Source organism: Anarhichas minor, unplaced genomic scaffold (assembly GCF_050575085.1).
Source record: "Anarhichas minor isolate MPS153535 unplaced genomic scaffold, ASM5057508v1 ptg000017l, whole genome shotgun sequence".
In the NCBI taxonomy this organism is placed as follows: domain Eukaryota; kingdom Metazoa; phylum Chordata; class Actinopteri; order Perciformes; family Anarhichadidae; genus Anarhichas; species Anarhichas minor.
The window spans coordinates 15284107-15311450 of NW_027466463.1; the positions used below are offsets into that span (position 1 = coordinate 15284107).

At 42.9% G+C, this 27344-nt stretch overlaps 4 protein-coding genes across 6 annotated transcripts; 2 read left to right on the forward strand and 2 right to left on the reverse strand.

Moving 5' to 3' along the window:
* Positions 1-314: 314 nt before the first annotated feature.
* On the forward strand, positions 315-2163 carry ddit4 (DNA-damage-inducible transcript 4). Its single transcript, XM_076093890.1, has 3 exons — positions 315-472; positions 710-942; positions 1052-2163. Exons 2-3 carry the CDS (start codon positions 759-761, stop codon positions 1540-1542), a joined length of 675 nt encoding a protein of 224 aa, XP_075950005.1. The 5' UTR covers positions 315-472; positions 710-758; the 3' UTR covers positions 1543-2163.
* A 531-nt stretch (positions 2164-2694) lies between these two features.
* Positions 2695-6658, reverse strand: dnajb12b (DnaJ heat shock protein family (Hsp40) member B12b). 2 transcript variants are annotated; one of them, XM_076092852.1, is made up of 9 exons: positions 6522-6658; positions 5740-5917; positions 5504-5649; positions 5174-5347; positions 4991-5061; positions 4668-4777; positions 4034-4206; positions 3772-3888; positions 2695-3624 (listed from the first exon to the last, which is right to left on the reverse strand). In XM_076092852.1, exons 1-9 carry the CDS (start codon positions 6652-6654, stop codon positions 3596-3598), a joined length of 1131 nt encoding a protein of 376 aa, XP_075948967.1. In that variant the 5' UTR covers positions 6655-6658; the 3' UTR covers positions 2695-3595. The 2 variants fall into 2 exon arrangements, with proteins under 2 accessions (XP_075948967.1, XP_075948968.1); XM_076092853.1 differs by having other exon boundaries at positions 3747-3888.
* A 1549-nt stretch (positions 6659-8207) lies between these two features.
* On the forward strand, positions 8208-14079 carry scd (stearoyl-CoA desaturase (delta-9-desaturase)). The gene is made up of 6 exons (XM_076093889.1): positions 8208-8665; positions 8903-9156; positions 10156-10286; positions 10389-10594; positions 10984-11216; positions 11938-14079. The coding sequence occupies exons 2-6, from the start codon at positions 8931-8933 to the stop codon at positions 12135-12137; spliced, it is 996 nt and encodes a 331-aa protein (XP_075950004.1). The 5' UTR covers positions 8208-8665; positions 8903-8930; the 3' UTR covers positions 12138-14079.
* Positions 14080-16509: 2430 nt separating this feature from the next.
* Positions 16510-27301, reverse strand: sec31b (SEC31 homolog B, COPII coat complex component). 2 transcript variants are annotated; one of them, XM_076093893.1, is made up of 26 exons: positions 27157-27301; positions 26396-26642; positions 25861-26056; positions 25650-25745; positions 25088-25228; positions 24697-24839; positions 24506-24605; positions 24235-24396; positions 23678-23830; positions 23344-23574; positions 23184-23258; positions 22985-23077; positions 22753-22870; positions 22476-22654; positions 22263-22389; positions 21934-22079; positions 21631-21804; positions 21389-21541; positions 21071-21257; positions 20350-20748; positions 20221-20259; positions 19498-19556; positions 18836-18961; positions 18624-18743; positions 18439-18510; positions 16510-17843 (listed from the first exon to the last, which is right to left on the reverse strand). In XM_076093893.1, exons 2-26 carry the CDS (start codon positions 26596-26598, stop codon positions 17664-17666), a joined length of 3672 nt encoding a protein of 1223 aa, XP_075950008.1. In that variant the 5' UTR covers positions 26599-26642; positions 27157-27301; the 3' UTR covers positions 16510-17663. The 2 variants fall into 2 exon arrangements, with proteins under 2 accessions (XP_075950008.1, XP_075950009.1); XM_076093894.1 differs by lacking the exon at positions 20221-20259.
* Between the last annotated feature and the right edge of the window lie 43 nt (positions 27302-27344).

Genomic DNA, 27344 nt, shown 5'->3' on the forward strand with positions numbered 1-27344 from the left:
TTTCCTGCATGGACTCTATTCAATGCTTTTTAATACAGTGGATGCACATAGAGCAAAGTCATTTATTTATGCTTATGGAAGATATCAAACAAAGAAATTATATAGGATGCTATAGGAAGCTCAGGCAAGTCTTTGTATATTTCAACAACACCGGGGTCTGCTATTCATCACCAGAGCCCCCCCTCTCCTCCTCCTGTTTGTCTTCTCTGCTGGCATGTTACCAGGCAAGATACAGCTCCCGATGCCGTGCCTCTCTTTATGATTGGCTGGCTGGGTTGCGGGTGGGCGTGGCCTAGCAGCCCATATATAAACATTGTTGCAGGACAAACCGCATACTTTGGCAGCTGCTGTGTAGATGAGGCAGCGTAGGGGAAAGAGGTTACCAGATGGTTGTTTTTGCAGACAATAAGCCTTCAAATAACTATATTCTACATCGACATCGGACTTGATCAGCACCGTTGTCATATACACTGTAAGTACTATGTCACAAATTGCTTATTTTGCAGTTATTTTGCAGTTTTAACAGCTCTAAGCTACCGTCAAAGATCTTCATCCTGTAAACTTGTACTGTTCATATATTCCGTAACAATGAATACTTAAAATGCATCTTACTTATGTTGAAGTATTACTAAATTATGTTTAACTTAACTACTGCCGTTTATCTCGAGTTTGAGTGCTTATCTTTTTGTTTTTGTCTCCTCATAAACAGTTAACCACAGGATCAGCTGATACTGTTTAATACTGCAAAGAGGACAACCATGCCCGCTCTCTCTGCACCCACTGGTATCAGCAGCTCAGCCTCTTCTCCAGTGGACAGCAGTCTCAGGAGGCTGTCCTGGAGTAAACTGGTTCAAAGGATGGCCGATTTCAGCACATCTGCCAACAGCAGCAGTATTGACTCCGGGTCCAACAATGGCAGCAGGAGTGATCTCTCTGACTCAGGTAAAAACCAATGCAAATGTTTCGAACACTTAATTCTGAGTGAATTAGCCTTTTCCTCTTTATTTTTTTCCATGGCTCCAATGCTAACCCTATTGTGTCTTGACAACAGGGTCAGATGTCTCCAGTGACCTGTCTCACTGCAATGAAGACCTGTTTAATGGCCCAATGGAGGAGACCATCCTGAAAGAAGTAGTGGACCTTATTGCAGGAAGCCTGAGAGACTCCAAAGACTCCTTACGATGTACCAAGCTGCTCATCCCCGACAAACTTCTGGAGCACATTGGACAGGAGCTCCTTCACCTGGCAGCTAGCGAGCCCTGCGGCTTAAGGGGGGCTCTCGTTGACCTGTGTGTGGAGCAAGGGACCATCTGCGAGAGCATGGCACAGCTGTCCGTGGACCCCTACCTTGTCCCCACCTTTCAGCTGACTCTGGTGTTGCGGCTGGATTCCAGTGGGCTGTGGCCCAAGATCCAAGGACTTTTTAGCACAAAGTCTCCTTCCACTCCAGTCGTGAGAGAAGCGATTAAACTTAGCACTGGTTTCCGAGTGATTAAGAAGAAACTGTATTGTTCCGAGGAACTGCTCATTGAGGAATGTTGAGAAATGTATGGGACTGTCGATATTTTACTGTCTGCGTTTTTTACAACGCCCAGTTAAGCTCACAGAAAGGGCCTTATTACTATAACTCCATGTGTATGATGCCTGCCTTCTGAAGTGTAAGGAGGGACTTTGTCATTGTGTAGCCTTTTGTTCCCACTGTAAGGGAGTTTATGGTACCTGGAGCAGGTGTCACGTTTCAAATCACAATGTGTAACCATCATGGTATAAGTGGTAAATAGGCATTTTGCAAGTATCAAAGCGCGTACCTCAGTTTCTATTGAAACGCACAACGGCAGCTAAGCTATATGATTATAGTCACTGAAGACCATTGTGTTGTTTTTTTTCCTTTGATACATGCCAATTAATTGTAATGTACGCCAAGTGATGAATTGTTCACCAGGCAAGTTGTTAGGGACCCTAGTGACCGCTTGATTAAAGCGCAAAGGCTCACCAGTGCTTACATTATGCAGTTTATGTGCAAGCTACGGCTAAGATTTGATCTTGTATCTTGTGTAGACCTTTCCTGCTTTAAACTTTATTTATTTGACATTCAAATACTCATAACATTGCACTGTTTTTGTACTTCCATGACTGCAAATAAATTATTATTTTTTAACAATTCTCTCATCTGTTGTCTTATTTCTTGAAACTTGTCAGATTAAGATCATCCATTTGTAGTTTTATATCCAGATTCTGTATGAGGTCAAATATGATTTTGTTAAATGTAGAGCTACATATATAAAGCTGTATGCGTACCCTTTGACAAACTGCCAGAATACTAATATACCTATAGATAGATGGATCAGCTGACATATGAGCCAGACATTTTCTGGCACATGCACAACAATTACAAAGTTGCAAAACTGAAGAAAGTTAAAACACTGGCAAGTTAAAATTAGAAAGCGGAGGTGCAACTTCTGCTAAAAACAGCTGAGTACATTTGCAGTGAGAGAATGTGACACTGTTAGTTCCTACCAGGCGCATGTTGCTGCATGTCCCCCCCAAAATGTGAACGTGCACAAAGCCATGTTCCCTGTTCCCAGCCTCAGCCAGCTCACTGGCAGACTTTACGTGCGGGATGTGCTGACTGAGCTTTTGTCTCCACGTTCTGTGCTCGTCCTGCTCTGAGCAATGAGTCACGTCCAACACGTTTTAAGCATCCATATTTATTTTCATCTGGGAGTAAAAACATGGTGGAAAAGGTGAGCAAGAGCTGTTTTGATAATCATTTTCTAAATAAATAATACAGAACATGAATAGCATTCTATAAACATAGGTGTGACAAAAATTGCTTTTTCCAACAGATGTTCATCAGAGACATTGCGTTCAAAAACTAGAACCTGTTAAAGTCCCACTTGGTGGGGAGGCACATCTCTCAATCTTCTTGGCTTTTATTGTGAAGTGCCATCAGGTCACAGCATATTATTCTATCCTGAACACAATTAAAAGAGGCAAAGGGACATTTCATAATTGTTATTTCACTCACACACACACACACACACATAGACAAAGACAAATTTCAGGTGTTCATTGTCTGATAAACCCTAGACATGAGTGTATGTTCATCAGAGTTTTCACATTATTCCTGCATAGTTTCAGAATGTGCATTTGAAGTCAAATCAGCAAACCCGACTCCTCCGACTCCTCTCCCTCGCTGATTTGACTGTGTAAAAGAAAAGAGGAAGCGCTCAGTGTGGTATCTTATAAACTGCTACATAAATAACATCTGTACGACTATATCTAACCTCACTATTTTCCTGTTCCAAACTGTATTCTTGCAAAACCATAAAGTGACCACTGCTGGCTCCCATTCAAAAACTTTTTGGAGTTTTTCCAAACCCCTATCTTGTCAAGAGGACAAGCTATTTTAAGTGTTTTTCCCCTATTTCAAAACATTATGATAACATTATATTTTAATTTCACATTCCAGTTTGTGTGGTCAATTTGATGCATTCGGTGCTGGTTTGTTTGTGTTGCTTGCTGAGTCATCTTCAGTCTCCAGATTGTTAAAGCATCTATTTACAGCCAATAATCTTTTACAGCCAATAATCTTTTACAGCCAATATTTTCTTTGTGTTGACTCTGGAAAGAAGGAAAAAAAAAAAAAAATCATGAAAACATTTTCACTTTGTGAAATGAAAAACAAACATGCAGCTATTGATAATAAAATATGTTCAGAAATAAGAAACATGTAGAGAACTTGCTTTTACTTATGAAAGCAGCATTAACCGTGTAATGACGCTGTGATCTCGGACAGCTTGGCGCAGCTCGGTGTGCGAGCCCTCTGTGCTCTTTGGTACAGATCGTTGTCTCCAAAATAGCGGGCTCTGTAAAGCATGCCCTCCTCTGCAGGAAGTAGAAACAATTAATGAGAGGTATATGAGGGGAAATAAAAATCAGACAATGTTTTTCCCAGAACTGGCAGAAACAACAATTAATATTCATGGTTGGATAAATAAATAAGCCCAATTTGTGTTCTTGGCAAACATACTCTGTTGCTTCTCCTTCCAGCAATTGTTGCGAAGGTTGGAAACATAATCGTCCTCCACCGTCCGCTCCAAGTTCCTCAAATTCAGTCCAGTGAACTCTCTGGAGAACTGCTCCCCCACATAATATGGCACCTTCAGGTTCTCAGTCAGCCTCCTCTGTGTGTAACCTGCTGACCTGCGTGACGATAGGACGAAAGTGTGGGAGAGAGATCCAATGACTAATGACAGATGACAGATCTGGTACCCGTCTGTCTCTGTTAACATGAGTCATGGCTGACAACGGCTCGCAGAAAGTGTATCCGAAACACAAAGGCAAGCAAAATGGAGGGAGGCCAGACAAATGGAGCCAGCAATCCTTGCAAACACAGAAGAGTTCTGTGATTATTTGGAATTAATTGAGGCAGCATCAAGATGTTCTTTTCTAAATCAAACAAGAAAGTCATTACAATGGATCTGTCTCAGGAAGCAATGTAACTGAAAGTACTATGAAAGTAAACATTTGGTTAAGCTATAAATCAGTGACATTCTCGCTCTTACAAAAATAGCAAACAAATATAACAATTATGTTATATTATATTAGTGTTGTTATTTAACATTCTTCTTGGGCAGGTGTTCGGAACACGGGATCACACTCACGGCCTGAAGCTGAGGCTGTACGGGGGGCTGTTGACCATGATCTGACTGAGGGCCGACACAATGACAAGGATGATGATGGGCATGACCTGCACGAAGAGAGCAAGGCCTCCCTGCAAAGAAAACGGTTCAGTGTCAAAGCCCCACAGCTGAATCAATCACTTTGTTTTAAGAAAAATCTCTGAAAGACACTTGAATATTACTGAATTTCACCTCAAAGGAAAAATGACAAATAACCCAACGTCGCCCCCTGCTGTTTAAGAAGAACTTTACATTATTTGCACATCTTCAGTTTGCAGGAGCTCTAATAACAACATCAAACTCACTTCCCGCTGTCGCTCTCTTCCCTCTCGCCTTTGGTAACGCATCCGCCCATTAGTGTACACATTAGCATTACCTAGATCAATGTAGCACATGTAGCACTTAATAGACAGATCACAACGAGTATGACAATGAAAACACTGTGTCTCACAAGCTTTGGCATGAAAACACAAAGCAGCGTCACTTACTTGATGGGTAACCTCCACCAAAGAACATGTTAAAGAGGTCTTCAGGTGAAATATCTGGCTCAAAGTTTCCGTTGTCTGGGCTGTGACTTGACGGATGCCTCTTCTCGTCGCCACATTGATCATACTGTTGTCTTTTGTTGGCATTACTCAGAAGAGAATACGCATTCCCGATAGCTGTTGGGAGCGAAACATTTAAATTAATCAATTAAAATGAAGTCAAATTATGTTTTTATCATCATTAATAAGGGCACCTTCTGTAGCCATAATTACAGCCTCTATTCAGGCTTTCTGCACTAACGTCAGTGATGAATGAAAGCTCGTGCTGGTCACCTTTAAACGCCTCTGTAGCACCAGGAGCGTGATTCTTGTCTGGATGGAACTTCAAAGCAAGTTTTCTATACGATCTTTTGAGTTCATCCTCAGAGGCGTCTGCCTGGACCCCGAGGATTTCATAGAAGTCTCTACATTGTTTTATCCTGTGTAGAGAACACGGGGTTCTCAGTGTCAGCTGTCGTATCAAGGCTAAAAATACGTCATACGAGTCTTGACATGATCGTCAGCCTTACCTCCTCACAGCGTCTAGCTGGTCTGCCGAGTAGGATTTTGAGGTGTCTGAAGACTTTTCTTCAGGTCTGGTATCCTCGCTGTTGCTCTGCCGCTGTCGAGGCCCTGAGGCCCCACTGAAGTCCGAGTGGCCGCCTTGTCGAGGTGTAAATCCATTCTTTGCTATTAGCTCCAGTAGTACTAGAAGGGACACAATAACAGTGTTGTGAACATAAAAAGATATTCAGACATGCATTCAACAGGGGCCCCCTTGTAAAAGAGATTCTAAATCTAAATGGGATTATCCTGGATGAATAACGGTTAAATAAATTAAATGTATTTTTATTGTAAATGTGTATTATTGGTCCTCTTGGCCCGGAGATGGGAGGGTTGGTTAAAGAGATATTATTATTGTAAATTAAATGACACATAAACTGGTTCCCTGGGATCTAGGGGTCTTTGTGCTGCTCTGCCACTCTTGCCCTGTAGTCAACAGACTTTCTAGGCTTAGCCATCTAATGGAAAAGCAACTGACAGCACATCGAGGACAGCGTTTCACCCAAAGAACATCTGTTTCATGTTGAGCAGGTGCACAGAATAATGCATGCACAATAGCTACAGCAGGATGCTGATTTGTCATGAAATTACAACATTATGGCAGCTAGCTCGTTAGCTCCCAAAAGGCCCCGGCTACATGCGCTGCAGAGCTCATCCAGGATGCAGGTGATGCTGCAGGTGATGATGCTGCAGACCTCCCCGGCTGAAGCGCCCCCTTTCCTACAGGCTCGGCCATCTTAACACTCACCCTTCGCTTTCTCTGTCGGGAAGAGCCTCTGCGCCTTGCCCAGGAACCTCTGCGCCTTCTCCGGCTGGTCGTTGGTCAACGCCGCGGTTGCAATGTCGATGCAGCGCTCGGCTTCGTCCCTGTTTACCTCCATTGCAGCGGGCTGAGCGGACTGGACCAGAGGTAAATACGGGCGCCTGCTGATGACGTCAGGCAGATGCTGCAAATAGAACGCCCGTCAGTTTTCGTCTTTATTTTTGTGTTGTTTTTTGCTGAAAGCTGACGTTCATATACGTTACGTCTGCACCACTGATGTATAAAGAGAGGTTTGCATGATATGAGAGAGTCGACTCTCTGGCTCTTTACCCCACTAGATGGAGACATAACGTCTGTCTTTAACTGTGAAAACTTGTGTATGTGTGTCAACCCTTTTTTGAATTAGAATCCTGTACAACATTTGCAACTGTCTCCTCAGTTCATAATGGAGTGAAATTAATCTCAAAATAGTCACAAATGTGCATTACGTGATCTACAAATGAGAAATAAGATTTAAAAATTGGGACAACGATTAGTGCGTATTCCCAAATGTGCAAGTTCCAACAAATACCAACCTGTTTGAACCGTGATGTACACACATGTACAACAGTAAATGCACACATCACAACCTCAATGAATATTAATATTTATGTGCACATTATTTTTTTTACTAAGGTCTGATAATATTAGCATTCGGAGAGTTTCCTGTGCATACAAATGTCTGCACATAATTGTTGTATTATTTTGTATTTATTTACAGATTATTAAATGTGTGCGCATGGATCGCCTGATACGCACGGATCCGTTTTATAAGATCAGGTTACATTTACGCGTGGAGACCATGAGTCATATGGTGGAGACTATTTTCACGGTCTGCAGCTCCACACACATCCACAAATGCATGCTGCGTTTAGGTGCTAGTGGAAAACGTGGCCATCTGGTCGATTGGTGAAAACTTGAATAATTTCAAAGTGAGAATGACGTTTTTCTAAAGTGATGTCTGAAGATTAAAACCCTGTCGGTACTTGGCATATGTGAGAGATACGTAGGTTGAACAGTACATTCATGTAATATAACCTCCTATATGGATTGTTAACTAATACAAAAGTACATGTTATCAGTAAATGGTGCAGTGAACACTCAGGGCATACACTGTATATGATGAGATTATAGTTTTGAGGGATACAATCTAAACTGGTTGCAATGAACAGTGGTGACAGTTGTCCTGTGTTTTATATGTGAAACCATTGATTAACAATTATGCTATTAAATTAATATTTTTGTTATTGTATAATTACTGTATCATCACCATTATTTCATCACTTTTACTAATCTTTATTTTTACCATAATTTCTCAATTTATTATATGCCTCTTATTTTGATTGCTGTTATAGAACGATATTGATGAGGTGCATGAAAAGTAACGTAATATTATTTGCAGCAGTGTTAGGAGTATTGATTGAAAGCGTGATTGCTAAAACAGGGAAATAAATAAGTTTATGTTCATATATATATATATATATATATATATATATATACTTTTGGATATATATTTATATTGTACATAGTCGTTAAATGTTTATACTAACATCTGTTATACTTTTTTTGTTGTCCTTATTTTATTTTTTATATTGTTCTTGTTTATTTGTAAACTTGTGTATGTGCGTAGGTTGAGAGCAAAGTGAAAACCCGGAGTCAAATTCCTTGTATGCGTAGTGCGTACGCATACATGGCAAATAAATCTGATTCTGATTCTGATTAATTAAATCAAATCAAATTAAATCATATAGTATTACATTATGTAATGTAAGGCATATTTGTGACCATTTAGAGACCAATCTCACTCTATATGTCTAGACAGTAGCTGCGGATCACCAGAGACGGTACATGTATATCTGGCAGAAGAATGAATAAAAGGTGAACAGCAGATAACCAGGCAGCCAATCAGAGTCCGAGGTTGAGGCGGCATCCGTGCGCTGATTGGTCGATCGCACCTCGCACTGCTTCTACTGATGCGTTTGCTGCGAAGCCAGCGACCACTCTCTCTTTCACCGGTTGCAGTACTTTCCACACCTATTCCTCTCCCTTCAACAGCCGGAATCTCTTTCCTACTCGTCTGCTTCTCTTCGGTGAGTTTTTTTTATCTTCGTTAAGTTACTCTACAGGTGTAATGTGAGCGTTACGCAACGCAGCAAATGTCGAAGCCGTACGATGGGAACATCGTAGAAGTCAGCATCATCGATACATTACATCCTCTTCCTCTGCAGCGCAGCGGGCTTTATTCCGCTTTTATCACTGAAACACGGATATTACCGATTTATCTTGTCGCTGTTCTTATTTTTATTCATTTTTTCTTTACCGCCCAGAGCATCAAGCACCCAAACCGCAGCCACGATGACGGAGGCGTTGGTGAAAAAGCAGCACAAGTCGAGCAACGGAAATGTTCTTCCAGAAGCCACCAGAGAAGACGTGTTTGACCACTCATACAGAGAAAAAGACGGGCCCAAACCTCCCTCGACCATCGTGTGGACAAACGTCGTTTTGATGACTCTGTTGCATATAGGTGCCGCTTACGGCGTGTCCGTCATCCCTTCAGCATCCCCTTTGACCTTACTTTGGTGTAAGTAAATTCCTACCTGTTACAGTATTTTTTTTGCAAAGGGGTGGGTGTTTATTTTTGGCCCGGAATACAGTGATTTATAACGAAATCACAGCTGTTATGTCACCACCGAAAGGTGGGTGCGCGGATGTTGTGCACGCTCCTCCCAGTATTCTGCATGTAGTGGGATTATAGATCAGGCCAAATATCACCCGAGCTTTCATGTCACAGCAAGTCTTTTAAAACTGCGAACCACACAGCGGGCGCTTCTCATGAGATGAACGTATACTTCTTATTAACAACAGAGACCAACTATCATGTTTGTTATTTTATAATTAAGTAACAATAGGACAAAGAGTGATTACATAAGCTGCATTCTGCTGTATTACTTGACAAAAAAATGTCCTTAGAATTCATTGGAATATGTATTTTCTATGAATGTTAAAACCACAGAGGCTGCCCTTATGCAAGCATGAAACGCTTGTATCCATTCAGTCAGCATCCGACATGACGCAGTTACATTACCAAGTGACTGTCACAGCTTCATGTAACTTTCCATGTTTATTTAAACTCTCCTGAGATAAATAGACTAGTACAAACCAGTTCAGTCAGAGGCACATTTGAATGATCTTCAGCTACACGTACCGTGCAGGAATGCTGGTGTGATTCATTTGATTGTGTTGGGGAGATCATCTTGGAACAAATTCCCAAAATATGTTCCCTTTGACAAAAAGGAAAGGCCTTGTAAGCTAAAATGAGGTGAAACAATTGCAATAGTAATAATTTCAGCTTTTTGAATGACTATTTTACTGTTTAGTGGGGCGATCTGCCCTTTAGTTACACATATATAATAATGTAACATGGATGACTCACTTGCAAGAGATCACTTGTTGCAGGATTATTCGCAGACCTAACACTGACAGTACAAGTGTACAGAAAACACCTGATGCTTAGATATTGCAAATGTGCAGTATTTTAATTGCTAGCAGTACTAATTACTTTCTGTCTTTGTCCCCACAGCCTTACTTTGCTTTTTCATAAGTGCTTTAGGAGTTACTGCCGGAGCTCATCGCCTGTGGAGCCACAGATCCTACAAGGCCACATTACCTCTAAAGATCTTTCTTGGTTTAGCCAACTCCATGTCATTTCAGGTACACACACTCACCTCTGTAATAACAGCAGTTTTCATTACCGTGTAACGACCACGTTGTGTCTGCAGTGTATGTAATCTCTGTGTTTACCTGAACCCACAGAATGATATCTTTGAGTGGGCTCGAGACCACAGGGTTCACCACAAGTATTCGGAGACAGATGCTGACCCCCACAACGCCGTCCGGGGCTTCTTCTTCGCTCACATTGGCTGGCTGATGCTGCGCAAACACCCCGACGTCATTGAGAAGGGAAAAAAGCTGGAACTCAGTGACCTGAAGTCTGACAAAGTTGTAATGTTTCAAAGGAAGTAAGTGGCTTCAGGCAATGATTGATTTTACACCTATGGGAGGAGGTAGTGTGTAGCGTGGACAGTATACAATCATAAGTGTATTTCGTTATTTTAGTCTCTGGTGTGTCAAATACAAATATAGAGCAAAGAAAGACCGATTGAACTTGTTAACCCACCGCTGCTGCAGACTTGTGTCTGTGGTCCTTCTGGTTTAACAAGGTGACAATTACTAACATGTCTGTCGTGCATGTTGAGATCGGTTCACACGGTCGACTTTAAGGAAAACTGTCACGTTGAAGAAAGATGGCGCGGGAAAAAAATCCAACGTCTGAGATTTGTGTGTTTATGCCTTACTGAGTAAACAGCTCCATTCATTCTGCTCTCCACCCACTCTGTCTCTCCGACAGGTATTACAAGCCGTCTGTGCTGCTCATGTGCTTCTTCGTCCCCATGTCCGTGCCCTGGTACTTTTGGGGGGAGTCTCTGTGGGTGGCGTACTTCGTCCCAGCTCTGTTGAGGTACACCTTGGTGCTGAACGCCACCTGGCTGGTCAACAGCGCGGCTCACATGTGGGGGAACAGGCCCTATGACGAGGGCATCAACCCCAGGGAGAACAAGTTTGTCACATTCAGCGCTATAGGTATGAAACGCAAATACATCATTGAAACAGGAATTGTTAGACTCATGACTGTCAGGAAAGTGTCACCTCTAGAAAAATACCATTCAATTTCGCAGGATCACTTTAAGAGTTATGCGTTGCACCTGCTGCCTACATTTGGCTGCACAGTGGGTTCAAGAGTCAGTGCGATGTATGTCAAATAGTTACGACCTAAACCAGTCCGGCAGCCGATAACGGTAAAACGGTGTGCAATATCACAAAACAAATGGCCGACTCATTTAAAGGCCGATTTAAACATTTTTATTTATTCTGAAGATCACAGTTATTCCCACTGGATCCACCCACAAGAATGCTAGCGCCTTGAACAACCAATAGGAGTCACTGGTGCGGAAACAATGGATATTTTAAAAGACCTGGATGTTCTAAGATGGCACCCAGTTCTTGAACGTTGTTCACCAAAAATAGAATTAAAAAACAAAGAAAAATTGTATGCTTCAGTGGTTTTAGGCTAAGCCGACTGGCTCCTTACTGGTAATGTACTAATATGAATGTTGAAGACTTTTTATTCCGAACTGCACTTTCTGAACAAATATAATCTAATTTAGGGAAAACAAAAAAGCGATCTCAGAGAGCGGCAGACAGAAGGGTCTACCTAACGTACTCTGCTAATGTTAGCTCCACAGGTTCTTGCGTAGAAATGTTTCGATGATTTGCTCACCGCTGATTCCCTTGTAACTTACAGGTGAGGGATTTCACAACTATCACCACACGTTCCCCTTTGACTATGCAACAAGTGAGTTCGGCTGCAAGTTGAACATTACCACTTGTTTCATCGACGCCATGTGCTTCTTGGGCCTGGCCACGGACCCCAAGAGAGTGTCCCACGAGCTGGTCGCGGCCCGATCACAGCGCACCGGAGACGGAAGCCACCGGAGTGGCTAAGGTCGGCGAATTGCGGTCAGCTTCGAGGGAAGAACTATCGACAAGAAGAAGCTTCACAGCCCTTTGACAGTTATACATTTCTCATCCGCTGAAGATAAAGGTCATCTTCATGAGGGCCTTGACAACATTTTGTAGCTGTAACTAAAAAAAAAAAAAAAACGAAGCTCTTTGCCTTGGTTTCTGTTCAGACAGACCATGGTCTTGCAAAGATGCTTTAGACCGGAAGTAGAAACATTTTAAACGTCAACTTCATCCTCTGCTGTTTTTGCCACTTTTGGTGCGCATCCTTCGTGCAGGGTCAGTCATTGTAGCCGATCATTTTATGTAAGTATTACTTAATTGTTAATCAAAATAGATAAGAAGTGGAGCTGTGAAAATATGGAGTAACAATGTTTCATCTGATAAGATATGCTACTTATAGGAGACGGTTGTCGTTGCTTGTTTACAGCCAGTTTGTTGCCGTTCTCATACGCGGAGAATTCACTTTTTGAGCGCTTTAAGATCTCGGAAAAAAAAAAAGGGATGAGAGTTTGAATGATGTTGTGCTTTAATGAAATATGGCACGTGATGGAAGAGTGAGGGAACGTGTTGCAGTATGTACCCAAATATGTAGAAAAAAAACAAACGTACTGTGTTTAGTCTGTGTAGTAAATGGATCGAGTATTCCCCAGACAATATAGGTGAGGCATTCATCATTAAATACAAACTGCCCTTCAGTTTTACCAGTAAGATACATTTGAATTTAGAACCATGCCATGTTTAATCAACGTCCTTGTGTTTTTAGTGAATATATCATAGTGCCAAGAGCGTGCCAATTGTCGACATATTTACAAGCATCCTATTGGTCCACGAGAGCACACTTAAGTCGATATTGCTTCTTCAGCCGGCATCATTGTGGATGTTTTTTTTTTAACATTGTGGCATCAGTGGCTTTGCATCCTCTTTCATCCAACACGTCCCGTCTTTTGTCCAGAAACATCTGCAGCAGAGATCTCATTGGTCGATGTAGCAGCCAGTCACGTGACAGTTCTGGTGTTGCAAAAACAACATGCCACCCATGCATGATGATATACTGTCGTAGGTGTTTGTGGTGAGGTGTTTTATCGGTGACTCTGATGATGGCAGAGCCGTGTCTATTTTTGTAACGTACTGTGGAGCCGCATCGCTTTTTCGGATCATCAGAACTGTTGCCGTGGTGATTTCTGAGACGGGGCCGGGTTTCCCTTTGATGTCCTGCAAAGCTGATCGTCATTGCTAAATGTCAGGTGCATCAATGTTAATGCTCATCTTCAATTCTGGTGTGCGGAATGCTTTTATTATCTTATTTATGTATTTATTTAGTTTTTTTCCCCCTTATTGACTTTCAAGAACGATTGCTCTAATAGCAACCAGTTTTTTCCACTCCAACATTTGACAGTGAAATAAATCAAAAATCTGAGCTTATTTTATAAGAGTCAGGATATAACCTAATGCCTTATGACTTGCATCCATTCCTGATCTTCTTCGCGCCAAATCTGACCACGGTCCATGTTTACAGGCTGAAGCACCAGATGGAACATTGTTTTTATATTCTGAAAAAACACATTCAATTTAGGCAAATTGACAACATCGATCGACAAAAATAAAGTGCTTTAAATTAAAATAGAGGATCGAAGTTTATATTCCAAGAATACAAATGAAAAAACGCCTGCTGCAAAATGTTCAATCAACAGATTTAATAACCTGCAAAAATATGGGCCCTGATGTGCCGACTAGTTCCAACCCACCGGGATGTGAGAGCATCATCAGAGCACTTCACAAGCCATGCAAACAACTCCTGCTGCCCAGAACCAACATGTTCCTAATGACGGGATCAAAAGGTTGTCAGTCTGAATGATAATGTCAACTCTCAACTGTACTCTATTCTGAAATAAAAATTCAACAATATTTTCAATACACACAATTAACAGTTGTTGCTCCTCTTTTGTTCTGTTTTTATTCATTGTGTCTCTGATATAAATCCGCTCTGCAAGAGAAGCTTTGGTTTACACACACACACACACACACATACACATAGATTATTCCTGTAAAGCTCCTCTTAAATGTGTTTTTTTAAATTCAGATTCTGGCACATGTGGACCTTAGTGCTTAGCTTGGCTAATGGCTGCAGGCCCATTACAGTCGAACAACAGCAAGCCACCTGCAGCAAGCATTTAATCCTGATTCTGTGAAGAAGAAAATGCTGACAGGGCTGGATCCAGGCGTCATCATTACACAGTATTGAGGAAGAAGCCTGCTCTTCTGTTGGTGTTGCAGGATATCTGTGGTGAAGAATTCAACAGTTCCAGTTTGCCACTGACATACGTGTGCAAGTCAAATATACCCCCAACTATTTAATACTGCAATTCTTGACCCTTGCCTGCAGACTGATAAAGTACCCAAATATGTTCAACGGTTTACACAGAGCAGAGAGGAATGTATAGGACCAGTGTGCTGCCCAGATACATTACATCATCCTTTTACAGGCCGAGGAGATTGGTTTGTGGATGTCATGTCGTACGTGTTGAGCAAAGTTCCTCAATGCTGAAACAATTCGTCGATTCATCAGTTAGTTCATTGTTTTAGTCACTCGTGAAGCAAAAAAACCCAGAAAAAGCCTGATACCATCTCAAAAGTGAGGACTTCCTCTTGTGTAATCATAACTTGAATATCTTGCTTTGCAGTCTTACAGTCTGCGAATGTTCACTTGTTTTATAGAGTAAACAGATAATCCATTCATTTTAACATCTTAATCGATAATAAAATGAATTGTTAGTCGCAGCCTTTATACTTTAATACAATTATTGGATTATACGTATTGATGCAACTGTGTAAGCATCACTTTAATATTACTAAAGGTGGAGCTAATGCTAGCTACTATTTAATCTATAATAATAATAACTCAGAATGTACTTGTTGGTTATATTTTGTATTAATAATGTGACTTTGCAAAGCAGCTGCAGTTGTCAGATACATTTTCCACTTAGCATGCAGAAGTAGAAGTATAAAGCAGCATGGAATGGAACTACTTCACTGTACTTTGGCAGCATTATGAAGTACTGATTTATAGTAGTTGGCCATGTCAAAGTTACACTCAACACATTGCAGAATTATTAAACTCCTGAGGCTACAGTGTCCCAGAGAGGCGGAGTAACATCCTGACTCGTGACTCTGCTGTGGTGTGATGTGTGGTGAGGCAACATTATGTTAGCGTCACCCCAGAAGGAGATCACGAGAGGTTACTGCAGTTGGTGATCACGGGAGGTTACTGCAGTTGGTGATCACGGGAGGTTACTGCAGTTCAAACTCCCCAAAAAACACATTCACGCTACCCGGCTCACAGCGTCTGACTCCAACCGGCCAATCAGCAGCGGGGTCCTGGTTTATGATCCTCCTGCGCCAATGGAGGAAGGGCGCGTGAACAATTACGCGACGAGTACATGTGATGTAAAGATAGACATGTCTGAATGTGAAATCTGGGGACCTGGTAACAAATAAAATAGACATTTTATTTGAGCTTCCGGTCTAAACAGACCCTCGTCAGAGCATTCTGCATTACTAATGCAGTGCAGGCAGGTAAAAAGTCTCATGTCATTCATTGAATGCAACACACATGTGCACACCCTGGTGGTAAGAAGCTCCACCTCCTGGGGAACTGCCGCCCTATTTAATGCTGAATGGAGTACTGTGAGGCATGCAAATGGGAAAACAGAAAGAGGCGAAACAGTAAATATAGACAAATACACACAACCAGGAAGCACCCTGTAGAAGTAATGTCATCATCTGGTAAATGGGGCTTTTAGAGGAGTCAGGCTTGAGTCACCATTAATCAGAGATTACAAGATCTATATAGAAAAACACAAACATCTCAAAACAAAAGTATAACAGAGGGCTTTCAAAATGTAGACCCCAAATTCTGCTTTAGAAATGAAGAGCAACATATTAGACTACAGCACAACACCTCAAAAAGAAAATACCCATTGAGGATACATGCTGTAACAAAAAGGGCTTTACTAATGAATCATTTATTAATGCATTATAGAGTAATAAACCATTCATCAGTACAAGGATTAAGTGACCAAATAGTTTTCTTTGTGATGAATAAAGTGTCATGGTCTACTCACTTTCTACTTTTAATCTACTAACCAATTTTGCATTTAATATTAACAAAGGGATCACAGGTTGCTCACTTTCTAATAAAGCAACAGGACACTTTGTAACCCCAAAGTTGTTCTTATTAATGACCAATAACCTTTCTTAACCATTAATAAAGCCATATTCCCCTTTCTGAATAGTGCTTTATTAGGTACATGTATGAATTACTATGTCAGAAGAAATTGCTCAAGCGTCAACATTTTTGGATTTAAGTTTTATTTGAAAAAGATACCGACATGAGTAAAGTAAGCAACGTGGATTGTATAAATATCTGTGCAACCGAAATGGGCACACGGAGGCACTTTACTGCCTTCTGTTGCCATGATACACCAAACTACCCAGCTTTATGTCCAGCTGCAAACCTCAGAATATCACGTTCTCATTCGTCGGTTCATTTGTGTTGGCATCATCGTATGATCTAATCTAAAACAAAATACTTCAGAGTTACAAAAGGATAAGACGTAAGTGGAAAGATGAGTAAGAGCATCGTTAACAGGGTTGAAGCACGGACGTCAATTCATTCGAAGTTGAAGCACGGACGTCAATTCATTCGCAGTTCAGCATAAATTAATGTCATTTGTGAAATCAGCAGGGAAAACATGCACACTGAAGAAAGTCTGAAAGTCTCACACAACGCATCAGGAAAATAGCAGTGCTAAGAAATCAAAAATCAAACAGCAACTTGACAATCAGCGTATGGCATCCGTCTGCAGCGCTTTGGCCCAAAGGACCCTCGAGGTAAAATCAACCGGACACAATCCGTTACAGCAGGTGAGCAGAACAATCAGTATTTATGCGAGTGTTTCCTTCATGCTTGTTGTGATCGATACAGTATCGGTGCGTTTTCTCCCTTACAGAAACTACACCGACAGGACAGATAGTGAGATCAACCCAATTTGAATTTGCACCATTGTCACCCCCTTCTGTGGACGTATAGGAGCTGCTATCCCCAGATGTTTTGTTTTAGAGCGCTGCATGTTTTCAGTCAAAACTTAAAAATCGAGGAAAAATATGCACCAGTGTGATGTGGACTGTGAAAACGCAACTACAAACACCGCCTTGATTCAAACTTTGTATATTACACCAAACCGTTGAATTTACAGAATCACAACTTTCAGAATACATTCATTTTATGGTAAAATCACCACAGCAACATCGACAACTCTCTACAAAAATCCACCTCACTGCCCAAATCAGCCACCGGGAAGGAATATGGAGTCATGAAGACCACAATCTGCAATATCATCAGTAGTTATTCTCATCATCAGGTCAAAAAGAAATAAATACATATATAACAATATGATAACACTGAAGTCTGGTTGGTGGTGCTCCACCCCCCCCCCCTTCCAGGGGTTAGACGCCCAGCTTGTTGGCGATGGTCATGACCACTTTGAGGATGGGCATGAAGGCGGAGATCTCGCTGAAGTTGCTGCTGCTGACCACCTGGGTGTGGACCTCCAGACCCCGCTGGTAGTTCTGGCTCGCCACACAGCGGCTGATCTCGTGGAGCCCGTTCAGAATGTTGTGAGAGAGCTGAGACATCGGCAGGGGAAACATTATCGCATGTTACTATGTGGCACCTGATGTTAAGCCTATAGAAAGTCAGAAAATTCACAGTGGCCACGAAGACATCTTCACACTGCATGTTTTGTCAAATTGAATGCAAATGCATTTTTGCTGAATTGAATGTTTACGTAGTCTTTTCTTATTGTAATGATTGAAGCTGTAAATAAAGACCTACCCGGCTTTACAGGAACTATGTTGTTCCTTAATTCTATCGTCTTTGTCTCGACCGCCAGGAGAAGTGGTTGTTCACTTTTACACTCTGATGTGTTCGTTAAGCTTTAGCTTCCATCTTTATCTTTTTTTTGCTGCACATTTAGTAGACCTTTTTGTCTTCTTCTCTCTGAAATGGCTTTTTTTGTTTGCCCAATAATTGGGTAATATTCGTTCAGGGAGGGCAGTTAGTGACAGTGTGGGCTCCATGGTAGCTCTGACAGCAGGGGGCGGGGCATAGCGAGTTCTTTGGTCTGGGTAGTAAGAGGATTTTCACTTAACTTTTAGCTACAGCTCACGGCTAAATCATTTTCCTTGATAATAACCTCGTGTGCATGTAATCATTTCTTACCGACTGCTCTCTCAGCTTGTCGTACAGGTATCCCAAACGTTTGGCGGCATCATCAAGTTTCCTTTTTGTTTGCTGAAAAAGGGGAAATATTTGAAGTAATTTTATATCCAATAAAACCCAAACTTTCTCCTAGAATCAATGCAAGACTTTCGATGCAGCCGCACACACTCAACAGTGAGACTTACTGGGTCTCCCGCTGCGAGCTGGCAGCGCTGCACCAGGCTGTCAAAGGTGGATTTGAGGACCACGTGTTCAGCGGGGATTTCTTTCTGCTCCACCCTCTCTGCCGGCAGCTGCTGGAGAAGCTGAGGAAGAAACAAGGACACAAATAAAAAAGGTGTTGACAGTGTTTTTGCAGAGTGAGCGATCAGATAACAGCCCCGTGTCACACACCAACCTGCACGCTGGGCTCCTGGGGGGCTCCGGGGGGCACTTGGGCGCGGTCGTGGGGCTGAGGAGCCTCCACGGGGAATCCCATCACAGGGGCAGTGATGGGGGCTGGTGGGGTGTAGTTATCAGGGAGCTGTAAGATACATCCAGTCAGGGACAAGAAACACTGAAATCAATCATTTATTTATTGTTTTTCCTTTGGCTACTTTGAGGAGGAACTCCACAACAAGCCGACTCATGTTTGTTAGACGTTGTCTGTCTGGTTTTTGGGGTTGAACAGGTAGCAGGTTTATCACAGTTTGCCTCTGCTGCTGGAAACTAGGTTCATCCCATGTCTCTGAGTGTTTGTCACTCTTCATGACCCCTTTCAAATGACATCTAGTCATTAAATTCATTGCTATTAATCAAATATTCATCAGTGCAGCTTAACGAATGCACATTACATTATTGAACTGAGCCGTTGTCGAGTTGAATTATTTAACTTTGCCCACAACTACGACACAGCCCTGAACTACATCACGGCAAGTTTGATTTGAGCCATGCTAACAGCATTGGTTGTAGACTGGAATACTAAATGAAGGAAACACATTTTAAAGCAATATTCTAATTAATTATATTTTAAAGAAAATAATACACAGACTATTTTGATGGTGATCAATACACAAATACCTTCTTCTTTCTGGGTCCACCTCGTACTGCTGGTGGGTCGTTCCAGCCTTCTTGGGGTCCTAAATCAGACGAATTTGAATAGTGACTAGAGGCATTTTTTTTGTGCTCACACTCCAGCAGTCAAAAATTGTCAGCACAAGACAACCTCTTAGTCGACACGGCAAAAACATGTCAATAAGCCAAAGACTCTAGCAGCTTATGCGGAAACAAAACGGCAAAAACGGGCAAATGTTCAGGCAGCATCCTAATGATCACTCAACAGTAACGATATCCCAATGCTGAATAACAACAAGCATCTCATGAATATCTGTTGGAGCTCAAACATGTATTTATCAATTGAAAATGTAACAAAATGTCTCTGCTACACCGTTCATATGCTAACTGCTCGACACCTGAGCTTTTTAAAAAACGGAATTCGACAAACTCTCCGTTAAACAAACAGAACAATTATTCTTCAAATCAAAAAAATCATGTGGTTTTGTTTACTGTGTTTTAAGTCGGTGTTTTAATACACGTAGATGAAGTCAACACATTTCCCTCAAGCATACAGCTGCAAAAGCAAACGCCACAAAAAAATACACTGAGTGACCAGAAAATTAAACTTGTATAATGCCGCGCAATCTAAAACAAAAGTGTGTTTTTGTGTCGTACAGGTTTTTCTCTGGTCACTCAAGTGTATATTCGGATGCACTCTTATTCCATATCCAACCCCAACATTGTCACCTTGATGGTCACACTGGGAATTCAGCCAGGGAAAGAATCCTGCAAGTCAAATGAGGTGGACAGCTGAATATGATTCAATAAGCATCAGCGACAGAGTCCTGCTAACATCTAAGTCAACATGAGATCTACCTGCAGGAGGAGGAGCAACAGCTGGGGCCGAGAAGGGCTTCACAGCAGGAGCTCCGGGGCCTCCCTGTGGGTACCCCGATCCGAGAGGGGCGTAGGGACCGGACGCCATGAGGGGCGCAGGCCCCTGGTTGTGGAGGGTCCCTGGGTACATGGGAACTGGGGCTCCGGGCTGGGAGCCGGGTGGCATGGGGCCCGTGGGTGAAGAGGTAGACGGCATGAAGCTTGTCGGTGGCACCCCGGGGCTGGGCATGGTGAACAGGCCTCCAGGGGTCGATGACGGAGGTGGGAGCCGAGGTCCTGATAAGTTAGGAGCTGGCATGGAAGGACCTGTAGGAGGGAAGCCTGAGGGTCCCCCGACGGCCATAGGCTGAGGCTGGAATGGCTGACGAGGAAGGAAACCTGGGGAAGGAAAAGTGCCATTAAGTCCAACTATAAAGCAAGGAAGCAAGTCTGTCTGTCCCTCACATAACTCCAGAACCGCTCATCTGATCTAGCTGAGGACCCATGGGAGTGCTTCTGTCAAATTCGGTGCTGGAAGCAGAATCGAACCCGTGTGTATTTCCTTTAGACTAAGTTAAAGTCCTGCATTCCTATTTTCACTTCAAATGAAAGCGAGGCCTTAACGGCACAATCTACCTAAGGTTACTGAACTCTGTTCCGGGTTTTCAATTCTAAAAATAAATCGGCCTGAAATACCTGAAAGTAGAATACAACATCAAACCTGGAGCCGAAGCAGGATGTTGAGGGTAGGGAGGCCTCAGGGCTGGGCGGGTCGCACTGGGCGGCAGTACATGAGAAAAAGGCGGCAGACCTGGCCCGGTGTTGGTTGGAGCTTGTGGTGTGAAAAACGACGGCATAGGAGGCTGCTGTTGGGCAGCCTGGGAAGGAGCAGAGGGCTGGTAGTGACTCTAAAGTGTGTGTGGGGGGGGGGGGGGGGGGGGGGGGGGGGAGAAATAACACTATGATTTAAAGAAAAGTTCAAACATCAAACTCGTAAAAATATATGATTTAATGCTTTCGATTGCTCATAAACTTATACCAGATTTTGTGCTTTTGGTGTAGGAGTGTGAGCAGCAGGAGTGGGCTTGGCTGTGGACACATCGACTCTGTTGAGGGAGTTTGGCCTGTGCTGTCCGACGGCAGCCTCTTCCTGAGCGTGGAACAGCCTGTCTTTCAGCATTGTGATCCCAGCCTGGGAAGACAAAATTGTGTCAAAAAACACAATGGTTTGATTTACCCGTTTTTGGGGAATAGAAATGTGTTTGCTGCTATGCCTCTTACTTGGCCTGAGTTCTCAGGCAGGTAGGTCATGGCAATGGCCAGACTGCCCTCGGCAGCCAGTATGCCAGCGTAGCAGGTCAGCTTCTCGGCCAGGATGGGGCTCTGGATGTCAACCTCGCTGTTGCGGAGGCGTTCGATTGACTTACGCAGCATCATTACTTTTTCAACCAGGTCCTGAAAAATACACAGAGACACAAAGAAGGTCACTGCCAGTGCTACATCCTACGCATTTTCAGTGCATGGCGCAACAGTGTAGTTAAAAACAGTATTTTGTTGCTGCAAAGCGGAGACAAAAGATTGTACCTCTAGACCAAGAGGGGAGGAGCAGTCTCTATGCAAGGCCCAGCACTCCACTAGCTTCTCAATGTTCCCAGAGCAGATGTAGCACAGACAGGCCTGCAGGCAGCGCTTCTCCGTCCTCTCGTGCTCCAACCGACCTCCCAGGGTATCTAGCAAGAAGAATTGCAGATTTAAACGATGTTAGAGACAGAGGGAAGGCTGACATTAGAGCAGGGAGGCCGAGTACAAAGGGAGATTGTTATTCAGCGAGTAAAGCAATTATTCACAGTTTGCCTGGAAGCGAGGCAAGTCGCAGCACGACCGATGTGGGGCCGCACTTGTGAGCAACTTACCGCACAGACGGGCAAAATCTTCAGGGTGAGCGTAAGTCAGCAGAGCAGCGAGAGCCTCCTTCCAATTATCTAACTCACAGCTTTGCACTATGTCTCTCCAGTTCTGGGTCACCACTGATGATATGAGCTGCAGTTGAGACAAGACACATTAAACTAAATGCTTTTCCTGTGATTGCACAAACTGAAACAGAATGAATCAAATGAGACTCCTACCATTGAAATGCTGTTCTTTTGCTTGCTTAGGTATTTTTGCTGAGTTTTCTTGAGCAGCTCCTCTCCTCCGCTGATGGACAAGAGGATGGCTTCAGCGTAACGGCCGTCGTTGAGACACAAGTCCACCGCGCCCTCAAAGTTACCGACCAGCAGCGCCTGGCTTATCAAACCATCGGTGTCTTCAAAAGAACGACAAGGTCAGTCATCATCAACACCGAATGCACTTACTTTTCCAACCAATGACATCATTCATTGTGTGTGCAGATGAGGGATTTACCACATGATACAGGGATCTGGAAATTGGAGTTTTCCTTTGGAGTCTGACTAAAGAAGTCTGCCGGTGAAACGGAACCAGAAGTTCTGGCGTCACCTCCAGCAGTAGCCACATCAGACCTCTGGAAATACAACAAAGGACATTTTACAGTAAACAAGCGCTGCAAACTTGGTATGCAAATAATTAAAAAAAAATATGTTTTGAATATAAACATTTTGTGTGCAGACTTGCCGACCTCGGTGGAGAGCCGCTGCATCTTTTCTGCCAGATCTTTGGCATCCACTCCGTGTCCATTGTGCTGAAAACTCTTCCCCAGGCATTTCGAAATCTGAATAAACATATTTTTCTTTACAGCTAACAGGATAAGAGTGACAGTAACAGTAAATGACAGATATCAGCTAATGGCTACATTTATAAATCAGACGGCAGAATACCTTCTTCTCCAGGTCATCTTTGCTAAAACCCAAAAGTCGGAGGAATTTCACGCGGGCTTCATCCTCAAAGTTCACCTGTAAACAGAGAAAGTGAATTCATTAAAAAAATGAAATGACACGACACTGACTGTCTCAATGTCAAGAGGACGCGAGGACCCACCAGAAGGAACTTCCATATGTCCTGCTCAGCGTCGGACTTGGCGCTGTGGATCTTGGCCTGGCAGTAGTTGTTGAAGGAGCCCGACTGCAGCGCTGCCTGCAGCTCCCTGGAGCGCTGGAGGAACTCCGTCTCTGTGGTAACCTGGCTCATAAACACTTGTCTAGGGACAGGCTGGGGGCTCTGCACCGGAGGCAGCTTGGGATTCTCAAAGGTTATCAGCTTTCCACCGAACTGGGGGGGGAGAGAGACGAGACGAGACGAGACGAGACACCAAATCAGTCATGGACACCTTTTCCATCAACCTGCTTATAAAACATTCTAATGTTGCACTTACAGCAAAGGAAGCGCCCACAGGCCTGCGCACCCACTTAGGTGGCTTCTTCAGAGGGGAAACTATGGTTTCCTGCACTGCAGGCTGAGGAACTTGCAGGGGGGGGAGCACCTGTCCCGTACCAAAGGGGTCCATTGAATCAAATGAAGAGGATATCTGATAAATAAAATGTTTGAAGTTAAAAACAAGCTCAACTCATTGGGGTAGAGCTGAAACAATTAAGTAGATTGAGAGAAAATTCATCAGCAACTATTTTGAGAATTGATTAAGCAACATTTTCACATTTCATTGGTTTTAAATGTAAACATCCGCTGGTTTTCTTGGTCTTCTATGATTGCAAACTGAGAGTCTTTGGGTTTTGCACTGTTGGTTATACAAAAAAATACACCTAAATATTGTTTTAGACCAACGATTAATTCATTTAACTATCTTTCAGATTTAATCTTATACTGGTGTTCATTAGTCGATGTCAATCCCTTCACACCTGCGCCATCTTGTGGACAAACAAGGCAGCGCAGCACATAGCTTTCGGGATTAAATACATTAAGAACAGCAACTACCTTATCAGCTGTGCTTTGCTGCTGAGTCTTCAAGCTTCCTCCCATGACCGAGTAGACAGTGATTCTGCCGTCGAAGGAGGCGGCTGAAAGGAGGGCCGGATTCCTGGGGCACCACTGGACATCAAAACACCACTGGTTTGTTGTTGGAAGCTCATAGATGACCTAAAATGAATGAAATGGCACGTGAGAATCCACATCATCGTCACTGAGTCACAATAATGAGGCATGGTTATTCAGGCATAACAGAGAAGCAGCGGTTAGTGTTATATACCTCTCCGGTGTTTGGATTCCAGCAGAGGATCCTGTTGTCTTTAGCACTACTCAGTAGGAGCTCAGAGTCCGCCTGGCTCCAGGATATGGACAGAATCCCCCTGTAAGGAAACACCAACAGACAGTAAATACAGTATATTCTGCAACATGACAAAAAAAAACTGAAATGAGCAGAAACTGTTCAAGCCTCACCGTGTGTGGTTCTCAAAGACTTTAAGGGGTGAAGTGGCAAAACGGAGGTCCCACATCTGGATGACTGGCATTCGGTCATCTTCAGAGGCCAAAACCAACTGAGTGGCCACATCAGGGTGCCAGAGCATTCCTGAACAGTGCATCTGAAACAGATGAGATTTAAGATGATAAGACACTTTCTACAAGGTGCAAAATAATCATTTTAATTTTGTCTAACCGGAAACGGCTGAGAAGCTTAAAAATACTCGCAAAATAAATGCTGCAGACAAAGCCTGAGAATAACTGCTTTACAAATGTTGTGGCAGATGAGCCTTAATGATTGATTCATGACAGATAAACTTGGGCAGAAGATAAGTTCGAACTTAATGTAATTTGCATTAAAGCCACAAACCCTGTTGCTGTGGTCACTGATCTTGATGATGGGCTCGTTCTTCCTCAGATCCCACACGACTGCTTTCCCACTGGGGTTGGCAGAGGCCAGGATGTGCTGAACCTGCCTGTTCCAGGACACAACACTGATGTCTTCAGCAGGCTGAAAGAAGAGACAAAGGCTGTTACTGTCAAAACAAACCCGACTGAGTCCGAGACAAAGAGATATTCAAATGGTATTATAACAATGCTGATAGTGATGTAGGATCAAGATATTTAGCTAAGTCAATTGTTTATATGAAATTGATGAATGGCTTGCCGGGAATATGTTCATTTTATAAAGAAAATGTCCATTGTGACACTGCATCATTCACCTCATTGTCTAAGGGAAGATATACAGCAAAACACATAAAATGGAAATGATAAACAAAACGTTCTTGTGGCTTTTAGTATTAACTCACATACATGACACTACAAAAGGTAAAGAAACAAAAAGAAAGCTGCCAGTTGTGGTTTATATTTTGTGCATTCACTCACAACAGACATCATGACAAACTCATGACATCTCAATCACATACACACACCTGCGTCTTTGCTCCTGGTGTCATTGGACTGTTGAAGTTGTTCAGATCCCAGATATATATCTCTGAATCATTTGCTCCTGAAGCGAGGAGATTACTCTGGCAGAGGAAAAATTGAGAACGATTAATAATGTGTATAGCAGCACCAGGAAAGTGAAGTCTTCCGTATAAACTGTCTCTCAGGACACAAAAGGTTTCGCTTGAAGACATTTACCTGAAAAGGGTTGAAATCGAGTGCTCGGATGGGTCCTGTGTGTTTGTCAGACTGCCCCACTACTGCCTCTGCACCGCCGCTCATTATGACCTCTGGGTTGTATACAGTTAATGTGCCATTTTCACTGCCACCGACCAGTCTCCCTCCAGTACTGTCTGCTCCCATTCCAAAATTCACCCATACGATACTGTGCAACCTTTGGAATAGGAAAAGTAAAGTGAGTTATTTGTTACAAATGGCAAACTCAAAGCCAAAACTGAAGTGCACTTGGTGTTAAGGTGAGCAATCCTCTGTATACTTCTTTAAATGATATGTTTAACTGTCAAACAGCCCATAATGTATTTTAAAAAAGAGAGAGAGAGAGAGAGGGAAAGAATACAACATGTATTTAGTATTTGAATTTGGAATGAGCAATGAATTATTTTAAATCTGGCCCAAATTGTTTGAAGTGAAGCCACATCCCTTCTCTACAGTGGGCTGATATGGACAGAGGTAGCATCTTGTATCTTATTTGTGCATCACCTCTATAATGTACCTGTTTGAGGTGGGTAATGACCCTTTGAGCTGCATGTCCAGAGATGGATCTGAGAAATCCACCTCAAATATCTCCAGGGCAGCTGTGGTGTTGAAAGAGGCATCGAGCTGCTGTGCTGATGTTCCTAAGGCCAGGTGGATGGGATGGTGTTCGGCTGGACTCCACGCTTGGTGGGCAGTCCTCTGGATCTCCTTCAGCCTCATATTCCTCAACAAGTTTCAAGTCCCGGACAGACGAACGGACTCCACTACATCAAAGATAATACACGTATTTGATTGACAATTGGTGTGGATTAACAATACACTGTTAGATACCTTAAATACTAACTTCTAATTTAGCTATAACAAGGTGCCACCCTGACAGCTTGTCTCCGACTATTCCCTGAAACTAACCTGATATGTATCAGCTAGTTAGCTAATGTTAGCATGTCGCAATTGCGGCTCTAAACACGTCTCGAACACTTTTACTATAGCTGATAACATTGAACACAGATTATCTGATGGCCGCCATTACCTAACAATCACTCCAGTAGTTTAAATGGATCCGCTAGTTTCTTATTCATGCCACTACATAATAAATCATATGAGCTAACAGGTTAACGTCTGTTCCAGTGCATAACCGGAGCCGATGCTGCTTCTAGCTAGCAATCAATGTTACAGCCACCACCCTTGCCTCCATATCTCAACAGAAACGCTGTGTATCAGACACGTTTAAGCCCAGCAAAGAAAATATATACATATATGGCTTTGATAGTAACTCACATCAACTGTCTTTATCACAGCCTGACTGTCCGCATCCACTACAAACTGGAGAGCTAGCTACTTCTCAGCAAAAGCTAGCAGCTCAGCCGCTGGCGGATTTCGCTCAAAGTACTTTGCCGTGTTGTCACTGAGCTACGGTAGCCGACAGGGACATTTTCATATGGTAGTGGCCTAAGGTAACCCCGACG

Coding starts and splice junctions, on each gene's coding strand:
- dnajb12b (XM_076092852.1), bottom strand. CDS start 6,654: ATGGAGGTAAACAGGGACGAAGCCGAGCGCTGCATCGACATTGCAACC. Junction 5,062..5,173: donor TGGTGGAGGTTACCCATCAA/GTAAGTGACGCT, acceptor ACATTGATCTAG/GTAATGCTAATGTGTACACT. Junction 4,778..4,990: donor GAAGAGAGCGACAGCGGGAA/GTGAGTTTGATG, acceptor TTTTCTTTGCAG/GGAGGCCTTGCTCTCTTCGT.
- ddit4 (XM_076093890.1), top strand. CDS start 759: ATGCCCGCTCTCTCTGCACCCACTGGTATCAGCAGCTCAGCCTCTTCT. Junction 943..1,051: donor GAGTGATCTCTCTGACTCAG/GTAAAAACCAAT, acceptor TCTTGACAACAG/GGTCAGATGTCTCCAGTGAC.
- scd (XM_076093889.1), top strand. CDS start 8,931: ATGACGGAGGCGTTGGTGAAAAAGCAGCACAAGTCGAGCAACGGAAAT. Junction 10,287..10,388: donor CCAACTCCATGTCATTTCAG/GTACACACACTC, acceptor CTGAACCCACAG/AATGATATCTTTGAGTGGGC. Junction 11,217..11,937: donor TGTCACATTCAGCGCTATAG/GTATGAAACGCA, acceptor TGTAACTTACAG/GTGAGGGATTTCACAACTAT.
- sec31b (XM_076093893.1), bottom strand. CDS start 26,598: ATGAGGCTGAAGGAGATCCAGAGGACTGCCCACCAAGCGTGGAGTCCA. Junction 25,229..25,649: donor CACCAGGAGCAAAGACGCAG/GTGTGTGTATGT, acceptor CTCTTCTTTCAG/CCTGCTGAAGACATCAGTGT. Junction 21,805..21,933: donor CCTCCCCTCTTGGTCTAGAG/GTACAATCTTTT, acceptor TGTATTTTTCAG/GACCTGGTTGAAAAAGTAAT.